The sequence below is a fragment of the Phallusia mammillata genome, chromosome 2, assembly GCF_965637545.1.
Source record: "Phallusia mammillata chromosome 2, kaPhaMamm4.hap1.1, whole genome shotgun sequence".
NCBI classification, from domain to species: Eukaryota; Metazoa; Chordata; class Ascidiacea; order Phlebobranchia; family Ascidiidae; genus Phallusia; species Phallusia mammillata.
Window position 1 is genome coordinate 19,802,661 of NC_137253.1, and position 10,565 is coordinate 19,813,225.

Sequence of the window (10,565 nt, forward strand, 5' to 3'; positions counted from 1 at the left end):
TCCATACTATGCTGCTCATTTTGACTTGTTTGCTTTCACTCGCTCTGGCCCTCCCGAACTTTGTGATCGTGAATTTTCCGCCCTTGACGCAGGTCTTTGTGTCAACATGGTAATAAAAAGACTTGAAAAGTCACGCTGATCAAAACGCTTTTTTATTTTTTTTGCCCGAATAGTTTAACCCAGCTAAAAGAGGCGCTGGTCAGCTGACATGTGAGCTTGTCATCAACTCAAGCGGCTGCTTTTCAGAAAGCTTAGCATATGACGTGGGACTTAACGCCTTATTTTCACCGCTGTTATGTCCAAGCGTGCGAAAACTTCCTGCTAATCGCCGCCGAAAGTTGTCATTCAACCACTGATGTCCTATTTGACGTGACACTTGTGTTAATCCGACTGCAATAAACAAACGCCTACGTCACTATTCCACACATGAGTGCAAACAGAAATCGATTGCGGTAAATTTGGAACATCCAGTGACTTGTGTCTACGAAATTTACCCGACAGATTTCCTCTTCTAAAAAGTATGAAGTCATAAGTCCAACGCTAAGGCTCCAACGATCCTCAAACCAATACAAATTACGTCCGTGTGGTCGTTGCATTAACTTTCTCACCAATTTTGATCTACCAAGGAACGTATTAGCACTGCTGCGCTTATCTACGACGTTATAACTAATAACGATTAATCACCTGCGCGTGCGATCCGATTAGATAAGGCACGCGACGCAAATTAAGGCCAACATACGCAAAAACCCAACAGTTGACTTCGAAGCATTGATCTGGACCAGGTGCACCGCAGTACTGCACAAAGTGAGAAGTAAAACAAATATTGTTGCACGCCGCATAAATTATTCACTGACCACTCTCAACACCTAATACAACTGGTATGTTACACAGGAATTAACGCGTGTTCATTGTATTAGTTCAACTTGCTGAACAAAGATGGAACGTGACCTTTTTGATGCAATGTTTAATGTGGGTTGGGAAAATCAACACGATCCACCCATGTTGTGACGCAGCATAAAACTCTCCAAAATCTCCAGGATGCTTAAATCCGGCACATAAATCACATTGAAACGCGTTATCGATATTTTGATTGTAGTTAAATTATGTCAAAACGAGTATTTTTGTTTGTCATGTGTAAGTTCTATATGTGTTAATTAAAACGGTACCAGCTTTTTATGTTGGAAATCATTTTACAAAACTATAAACGCGACAGCACTATTGTATGTTCGCTTTTCGAATTGGGCTATTGCGTTGGTGCGTTGCTTGGTCTGTAACATAACATCAACAACGAATACGAAGTGCTGATAGTATACAGGCTTTATTATCGGCATGACTGTTACATAGGCAAGGTTAAGTCGGTGCAAAATACGGCACAAACAAATCACTGGCCGGTTCTCTCTAGTGCACCGTATTATGCCAATATGCACCGCTGGATTAACTGTTTGGTTCATATTGTAGTCTGGCGCTAATCCAGATTTGAAAGCTCAAACGTCAATCTGCCATGCCACAAATTTGACGTAAACCGACCAAATACCTGGACGAATTGAATGAATACTCTTATCAGGCAATGCGTTATACATGTATAGATAAACGAAACACACCAAAGAATTGTATGTCGAAAAGAACTAGACGTTAATATGCAATAGATCTTGCTAATAGTATCACAATTTGAATGGCAGTCTGGTTGCATCAGTCGATGAATAGAAGTATGAACTCATTCGGCCACACTTTCAATCCCTTTGCGTGAATCGGAGTCAGTCAAGTTGTCTTCAGCAGACGTTCCAGGTTTTTCATTTACCCCAGTCGTCTGAACTCCAATTTCCTCTGGCGCCACGCTCTAAAAAAATATTGTAAAGGTTTTTTTCACCGAACAGCAATCCTATACAGTGTATATTTTGTACAGTAATCTTATCCAACCGAAAAAAAGTAAAAAACTTTTGTACAGTAACCTTGGCCAACTGAAAAAAATAAAGTTCTCAAACTTTGCAATGACAAAAGAAGAAAATTAAATACGAGTTTCTGGAATAATATGCTTCTAGCATGAATTTGAGCCTTAACATAACAAAATGTTCTTTTGTGCCAATTACTTGTCAAGGGGAAATAATATTTCAGTGTCCTATATGTCAACAAAAATATAGTAAAAACGAGACATATGCCATACTTTGGTTTCATTTCGGGTAGCGACCATTTTGGTTCGGCTTTTGCAGATATACGGAGAGTTTTCATCCTTAACTAAAGTTACCTTTGCGGTTTCGCCCATTTCTATTCCGAAAAATGATTTAAACGCGGCATGAGTTGGGACACCGAACGCTGCAGGGTGGTTTGGTACCTCATTCATTTCCTCCCACGGTTGGCATTGTGCGTTGCCCACTGCTAATGTGGCAAATTCAACACGCCGTGGTCCCTGTTGTTGTTGTCGAGCCAACTTTTGACGAGAACTCTCAATTAGCTCCTCTGCTGACACCTTGCGGATAAAATAATAATTGAATATATTCAGACGATATGGTGCTTTATCAAACTTCTTAAATTTTTCTTATTTGTTTATTACATTACAAGAATTGTAAATAAAATCGAATGTTGAAACGTTTAGGCCTAAATCACAACAGTCTTGTACCTTAGCTGTGGCAAATTTGTTGATTGAAAGGCTTGTTTCTTGTGTTTGCATTGCTTGTTTCTCTTTTTCTTCAACGTCTCTGTTGAAGCAAACAAAACCAGTTAAATTTGGTGTTTTTGTAACACATATTACACTAAATAAAACAATTGAAACATATTTAGGTATTTCCATCTGTGAAAGTGCAAAAGTGAGGATCAGCAATGCAACTGTCAAAGTTATTCTAAGCAGTTGTGACTAGTAATGTACCGAATCGGCAAAATTTCGATTCGGCCGAAACCGAATATTCGGCGGTTTTGCCGAATAAATTCGGCCGAATCATTTATGACGTCACGGGAAGTCGTACGCTACGCATTTGACATAAACACATAAGTTTTTCTACCAGGCAATTAATGCAGAATGGTTGTGTTTCGTCCTAATTTTAGTTCTGTGAGGTTTAACATTGCTTCAAGCATGATTTCCAACCTGACAATAACTTACTGATTTTTTGCCTCCAGTGTGAAAACGATAATGTGTTAAAAAATATAATAATTGAGGCAATTTGCGTGGGTAATCCGCAGAAAACACACGTTTAACGCTTTAAATGTGTGGTAGTAAAAGATTCGGTTTCGGCCGAATCACAACAAATTATTCGGCCAAAACCGAATCTTTAAAAAAGTTGCCGATTCGGCCGAATATATTCGGCAAACCGAATATTCGGTACATCTCTAGTTGTGACTATCTTTCACAAAAAAGCATAGTTACACTGTGAAATCAACATTCACTTAAGTGACCAGTCTTACTTCTTTAGGCTTTTTTCTAGCAAAGTTTCAGCAGAGACTTTTGCTGTAAACTTTTGTATTGTCATCTTTTTTGCTGCAGGTTGGGTGGGTTCCTTTGCATCATTTGTTGCATTAGCTGGAGTGTGTTCTGCAACTTGAATAATTTTAATGTCAGGGACTTTTGTGATGTACTCCCAGCAACATGGAATTGGAAACTTTTCTCGGTCAAGTGAATATTTGTCAAAGACTTCATCAAGCACAAACCTAAACACAAAAAATGGTAAGCTTTAAGGCAGTGGTTTTCGACTCAGTTTAGCCTATGAACCACACGCCTAGTAAAAATAATGCTGTGACCTGTTCCATTTTGGAGCTAACACTTACACCACTAGCATTTATGCTTAAAAAATAATCAAAAACAGAATTTTTAGTGCAACACCAAATATAGTGGACGTCATGTAAAGTGTAAACCACAAATTTTGAAAGTATTATCAAAAACCTTAGTGGCACATTAAAAAACATAATTACAACCCAGTTATTAGTAGAACTGGTAGCACTTCAATAATCAATTGAAAAATAATAATAAACAAGATAAAAAATGCAAACCACACAGGTTCCTTACCAACAAGATCGTGACAGGGTATCCCTTCTACCATACACTCCAATTTCCTTGATTTTTTTCAATATTTGACTTTTAGGAATCCAATGTGGTCCTTTGTCTATTGGTGTAAATATGGTGACATCAGCTAAACTTCCATCAGCCATGACATCACTTGCCTTTCCTGCACTGGGTTTAGGTGAGGCAGGAAGGTGGTGAACTGCAGAAGCAGCACCAGATTCACATTTCTTCACATGTGCGGGAACTAAAATGTTTGAAACTTCATGGTCAGCTGAGTTTGACTCAGCTTCTGTCTCTGTATAAAAAGATAACATATTTGAAAACTGTGCATATTTACCACAATTTGTTTTTGACAATGTATGTAAAGTTCTGATACTTCATTAATAATGCAGGAAACACATGAAAAACATAACAAAAAAAATTTTTATTTTTATTTTTTATGTTACTTGATGATGCATTGGGTACTAGGAATAACCGACAAGTAGCAGAAAAAAGCATTAAAAAACAGAATCTTAAATGTTATATGTATTGCAATACAAAAGTACAATTTTTGCATTAATAGATGCTGTCCAATAACATTATACTATGTCTGTATGCATACAAATCATGCTGTGTTTGCAACTGGACCTAGAGTGTTTAAAAAGATTGTATAATACCTAATTAAGTGACATACAAACACATAACAGCAAAAACATAGTATCATGCTTGTAATGTAAAACCATATCAACCTATCAAACAGGGTTCACAATTTTCATTTAAAAATTCCATGACTTTTCCAAAACTTTTCAAGAAAAAAAAAAAAACTTCCATAACCTTGTTCGAAAAAAAACGAGCAATTCCCATTGTAAAACTAGAAAAGAGGAGTTGGTATATGTAGCCAATTTACCATACTTGCAACAAAAATACAAAAACGATACGTAATTAGAAATTCCTGTCTCTATCTGGCATTTTCAGGGAAAAACAGGCTCCAAATTCCATACTTTTTGAAGGACTTTTGCTTTTTTTAAAACTTTTTCAGTCCTTAAAAATACAAATTTGAATTCCATAACCTTTCCAGGTTTTCCATACCAGTGGGAACCCTGATCGAACCTAACATACAAAACTTACCCATAGGAACTTCTAATGTGGTGGATCCTTGATTGGAGCTCGCACTTGTATTGTGTGTTTGCCAGTATGTCTGAAATTCTTTTACAAGCCTCTGTGAACTGTGAGGGTTCCCATGTAACATTCGAATTAAATCTGGCATTGCTACATTGCATAAAAATGAATAATTTTAAAATCAGAATAAGATAATACAGTATTAAATGTTGAATAACTTTGCTTAAGTGTAAATCACCTCAACAACCACACATTTGCTTTTACTGCACCAACTGCACTTTCACTAATTTTCAAATCACTACCCTTGTTTGCATCACTGCTTTAAAAAGTTTATCAAACTAAACAAACCATCTTCTGGGACATTTCTTGGTTGCTTTGCAGGTTTGCTTGTTTCGGTTTTGACACGAGGTGTTCGAGCAGCAACAATTTGAGTCATTTCCAAATCAATTGGAATTTCATCAAAAACCATCATCTGCAAGCAACATGTTAGAATGTATGAAACTGTTAAACCGTTTCAACTAAAATAGATTACCCGAAACTCATCCAATGCTTGTTGCTTCCTTTTGTGAAAATTTTCTTGGTCATCTGGCCAAATGCAGCCAATAATGACTGGAGAGAGTACTTTTATTTTCTGCTTAAACGAGTTCTCAAATTCCTGTTGCTTTATGCGTAACTTTTGCTCTGACAGATCTTCGTTTACTTCACCCTTGAAAACATGAACTCATTTTATTTTGAAATAAACAAAACTACTTAAATGCCCAAAAACATTTCATAGGATGTTACATAAAAAACATGTTGAATTATGTTTAGATATAAAGTCAAGCAACAAAGTGCTGTGGTTGATTGAGATAAAAATTCCACAAATAAATCATAATTACATCTGCATCAATTCCCTCATCATCTGACAAATATCCATGTGGAACAAAAAATCCATCTCCCTCATCTTCATCCTCATCTTTTTCTGTTTCTTCCTCCTTGAATTATCCCAGTTTTGTAGTTTATTTTACAATTTTTATTGCAATACCCAGTGAAAGGTTACTTTTCATTAGGTTGACTTTAAATATGTTTAATGTCAAAAACAAATTTTTTGCTAACTTACACCATCACTGTTTGCAATATCCTCCCCTTCACCAGGATCTTCCCATTCATCATCGGAATCAACTTCATAATCAAACAATTCCTAAACAAAGTTATATGGAATAGAGTTTCTTAGTATGTAGCAAAGAAATATGTTCAATTACAGTAAAAATTGTCTGTAAAATTTTGAAACAGGGAGGTATAAAATTATTTAAACTTTTTCTGGTCATGTACTTACAGTATCTTTTTCAAAGGGAGTTTTTCCTTTGATGACTTTACTTGTTTTTCTCCAAGTGCCAAAATATGGAGGTCGGTTGTTTTCAGAAAACTGCAGGAATTTGGCTTTAAAGGGCTTTACAGAAGAACAACTATTTTCATCAATATGAATTACTTCTAAACCATCCTCAGTAAGGCTGTAAAAATGCAAAATTATAGAAAAAATATTTCACCGATGTAAAAATATTACAAAAAATGTTTCTCTAACCTTAACAATCTGTTTCGCTTAATTGGTATAGTCGGTTTTCCTTTTTCATGTTTTCGCTTGCCACACTTTATTTCATGAACATACAGTTCCTTTTGGCTCTAAAAATACAACAACAAATCTTCTCATCATTATGAAGAAAACACCTGTTACACATTAGACATTTTTACTACTGGGATTACCAAAACACCCACTTTTATAAAATATATAAGTCAACAAACAAAAAATTGATTCAAATACAATTAATGTTATGACAGTATGTTACAAACATTTTTGTGATGGTAGGAATATAGATAAAAAAACACAAAACTGTTTGTAACCTGACTGCCTAACATGTTGTCTAGAGAAGAAATAAAATTTGATGTAAGTTTTCTTCTTGTTGCAGGTGCAAGAAACATGTCTTCTTTTAGTTGAAACTGGACAAAGTCACCTATGCTGCGTCGAAGAACCTACATGCAAAACAACAAAGGAAAGTTTTTACATTGGATTCAAAAATAAAAATATTGATCATTTACCCTTTTTTCACTTGAAGGAGATGTAAAGAAGTTTTTAAAAACTGAAGCTTGTTTATCCTTAATGCGTTTCTGTGAAACAAATATATATTTGTTATTTTTCCAGCCTTAAGGTAAAAACTTCTTGGCTGATAAATATAGAACAATTTGTCTTTTTTTACTTTTTCTTCTTCCAGTTTTAATTTCTCTTCTAAATGTTTTTGTTTTTCTTCTTCTTTTAACTTTTTCTCTGCCTCTTTTTTTTCTTTTTCCCGTTGCCTTTCTTCATCTTTTTGTTCCTTCTCCAGGCGTTTAGCTCTAAAATATATGAACACAAAAAAACATTTATGCAATCAAAACAAAAAAGTGATGTTTTTGCATTTCATCACTTACTCCAACTCAGCCTTTCTCTTTTCATTTTCTTCCTGTTTTTTCTTCAGTCTTTCTTCTTTCATACGATCCAATTCCTCTTTGATTTTCCTCTTTTCCTCATCTCTCTGTAATCTTTCCTCCTCCTATAGATTTTAAAAGAGAGCAAATTATTTTATATGCTCAAAAACTTAACAAACAATCATAGAAAATAGATTTGATCATGTTCCATCACAAAACATAATTAAATCAATTAAACCGAGATTACTCTTTTTCTTTTTAGTTCCAACTTTTCCATTTCCTTCTGGTGTCTTTCTTCCTCTTTCAATCTTTTGCGTTCTTCCTTTTCACGCTCCTGCAGGAAAAATATTTAGCTATACTTCCATTAACAAAATTAAAATGTTAACCTAAAATTTACAAAAACAAAGCTTTACCTTTTCTTCCTTTTTCTTCTGGGTTTCAGGATTCACTTTTCTTGCACTTCTTTGTTTCTTAATAAAATTTTGCAAAAATTTGTATTTTGTAATGCATCTATTAGCATTATAGCCCCCTGAAAAAATACTAGCTATAATACTTACAGGAGATGTCTGTTTCTTATTGGAAGTTGGCGAACAAGCAGAGGTGTTTGGCTCAAGCTTGTCTTTGGAAGGTGTGACCAAGCATTTTTGGTCTTCTGTCTTTGTACTATTTACATCTTCATCAACTTGATCATTGTTTGCTTCAACTGTGGGAGTATCAGGTTGTGAAGCATCAAGATCAATACACATTACTTCTTTATTTAGCATAACAGTGCAGTGTTTTAAAGCAACTGGTTCTGTTAAATCAGAGTCACAATCCATTACTTCAACTACATCTTCTTCCTTATCAGTTCCAGCAGCATGTTTGTCTGGGCCTTTGCCTAACATCTCCAACACTGAGCGTCTTGGCTTTTTTGGTTTGTGCATGCTTTCTGGAGACTGGATAACAACAGTAGGTACAATGATGGAACTTTTGCAATGTTCTGGAGAAAGGTGAGTAGTCACAACTGGATTGGGATCATCATTATCAATAATAATTGTTTCTGCCGGGTTAGGTGACCTTGAGCGACGTCGTTTCTTTGAATCACGAAATAAACAACTTTCAATAAATGCCTCTTTATCATTTACAGCTCGATTAATCACTGCATTGATTGCATCATCAATATTCTGCTCAACGTCAGGTAACGGTGTCTAATAGAAAAGAAATCAAGAACGTTTTTTATACCCAAAATAAAGTAATAAACACGGTCTCCGGGTGGGTAACATGGTGCTGCATTTTTTGGGGTAAAGTAACATTACAGCTGACTTGGCATATCACATACTTTGTTAGCTTATGATTAACCAAGGTGTACTAGGTAGGAAAAATTTGTTTCGAGCATTAGAAGTAAGTAACCCTGTACCCACCAAAAACTGATGTCTAAAGCGAATAAATGTTATTACTGAATCAAATCAGTTGCAATTAAACTTTAAGGAGAAAACAATCTACAAGGAAACTTCTGTAAGTAATGTTTGTTTTGTACATGTTTGGGAAATTGTGATGTGATTTCATCATTTAGCACAGTGTTTCTTAACCTTTTTAGCGCCCGTACCCTTTGAGCTCTCATGAAATTTTCTCGTACCCCCTATCTACAATGGCCGACGAAAGTAAATAAAATTGTAATAATAGAAATTAAACTCAGTGTATTTATAACTTGCATGTTGAATGCATTAAAACAGTATTGTAAGTAGTACAAAACCAACTCATTCTAGATATATAACAAAGTCACTTGTTACGCATTCTTCACAAATATGCCTAAATAGCGTATAATTTTAGCCTGCATGTCGTACCCCCTGCTTTGGTGCTTCGTACCCCCAAGGGGTACACGTACCCCTGGTTAAGAACCCCTGATTTAGCAAATACATGTATAATCAAGTTTATAGTGTATTTTTTGTTCCGATGTTTCGACGTCCTATTCAGGTCGCCTTCATCAACCTGATAGTTATGTTTAGAATTTTACACATATTGAAATTGCTTGAACATTAATTTACCTCATGTTCACTGTCAGAATGAATGCTTGTTGAAACCTCTGGGCATTGTATAGTTGAATGAACATCTACCTTCACTTGCACTGCATGTGCACTGAACAACATTCACACATGCATTAGGAAGTTTGCATTGAAACAGTGCCACTGTCAAAAAAACCACTTACTCTAACTTGTTTTCTTTATCATTTGACACGGCATTATTGCTGACTTGATCTAAGGATGAAACATTTTTCAATGCCTTTTTGATAGACTTCAGAGAATTTTGGTGTAGTAGGTTTTCTTTGTTTTCCTCAGATTTGGACACGGGTTTACCAAACGAAAGACGAGCTGCAATTACAAATAAAACATGGTTGGATAGCATCACCTCTATAGAAAATTGGGTAACACATTAGGCATCATATACACTGACTGAGGGCACATAGTGTCTTACTGTCTTCCACATGCAGTATGACATACTCTACAGTAGCACAATATAATTAAATAATGTAATATGTTGCCAAAAAACAAATTAGAAAAACTGAAACCATCTGGTAAATGATAAATTACAGACAGAACTTTACCTTGTTTCAACTTTTTAGGTGGAACAATCACATCAGCCATGTTATAGACCTAAAATATTAGGTAATATTTTACTCTTCTGATAACCCTGTGTTAGTTTTGTAATAATTTTAAAGGGTAAATTTTCAGCGTAAGTTAATCTAAAATATGTCAAAGTTCCTGTTTAAGTATACAAGTTAATACAACACTAAAGCCAAAATCTGTAACAACAATAACATTTTCAAAAAAGGCAAACAGTTTTTTTTCTGAACAGTTTATTGACGAATCAATGCCGTTTGTTTACTGTCATTTGATTATATACGACAAAGTTTTGCTCCAGCGCGAAAGCTTTTGTGAGCTCCTAGCCTCCTAGTCTCCTACTTCCTATTCCTATTGAATCCCATTGAGAGTTGCTCGAATTTGGCGCGAACATTATAGCCTGTCAAGCGGAACAGTCACAGAGCGCGCCTTCACCTGGAACA

At 35.4% G+C, this 10,565-nt stretch overlaps 1 protein-coding gene across 2 annotated transcripts; it reads right to left on the bottom strand.

Annotated features, from left to right (window-relative positions):
* Nucleotides 1–1,302: 1,302 nt before the first annotated feature.
* LOC145215402 (uncharacterized) lies at nt 1,303–10,275 on the bottom strand. 2 transcript variants are annotated; one of them, XM_080084100.1, is made up of 22 exons: nt 10,107–10,275; nt 9,711–9,873; nt 9,550–9,640; nt 8,083–8,712; nt 7,939–7,995; nt 7,773–7,859; nt 7,529–7,650; nt 7,318–7,453; nt 7,160–7,228; nt 6,965–7,093; nt 6,648–6,745; nt 6,402–6,576; nt 6,186–6,266; nt 5,965–6,060; nt 5,619–5,792; nt 5,435–5,558; nt 5,096–5,236; nt 3,992–4,283; nt 3,394–3,636; nt 2,615–2,693; nt 2,330–2,464; nt 1,303–1,837 (listed from the first exon to the last, which is right to left on the bottom strand). In XM_080084100.1, exons 1-22 carry the CDS (start codon nt 10,144–10,146, stop codon nt 1,715–1,717), a joined length of 3,285 nt encoding a protein of 1,094 aa, XP_079940226.1. In that variant the 5' UTR covers nt 10,147–10,275; the 3' UTR covers nt 1,303–1,714. The 2 variants fall into 2 exon arrangements, with proteins under 2 accessions (XP_079940226.1, XP_079940225.1); XM_080084099.1 differs by having other exon boundaries at nt 2,243–2,464; nt 10,107–10,274.
* Nucleotides 10,276–10,565: the final 290 nt, after the last annotated feature.

What these genes read in the sequence shown, in the direction of transcription:
- LOC145215402 (XM_080084099.1), bottom strand. Translation starts at nt 10,146, where the DNA reads ATGGCTGATGTGATTGTTCCACCTAAAAAGTTGAAACAAG. An exon ending in TAAAACTGGAAGAAGAAAAA is followed by an intron (nt 7,229 to 7,317) that starts GTAAAAAAAGAC and finishes TTTGTTTCACAG; the next exon opens with AAACGCATTAAGGATAAACA. An exon ending in ATGAGGGAATTGATGCAGAT is followed by an intron (nt 5,793 to 5,964) that starts GTAATTATGATT and finishes CATGTTTTCAAG; the next exon opens with GGTGAAGTAAACGAAGATCT.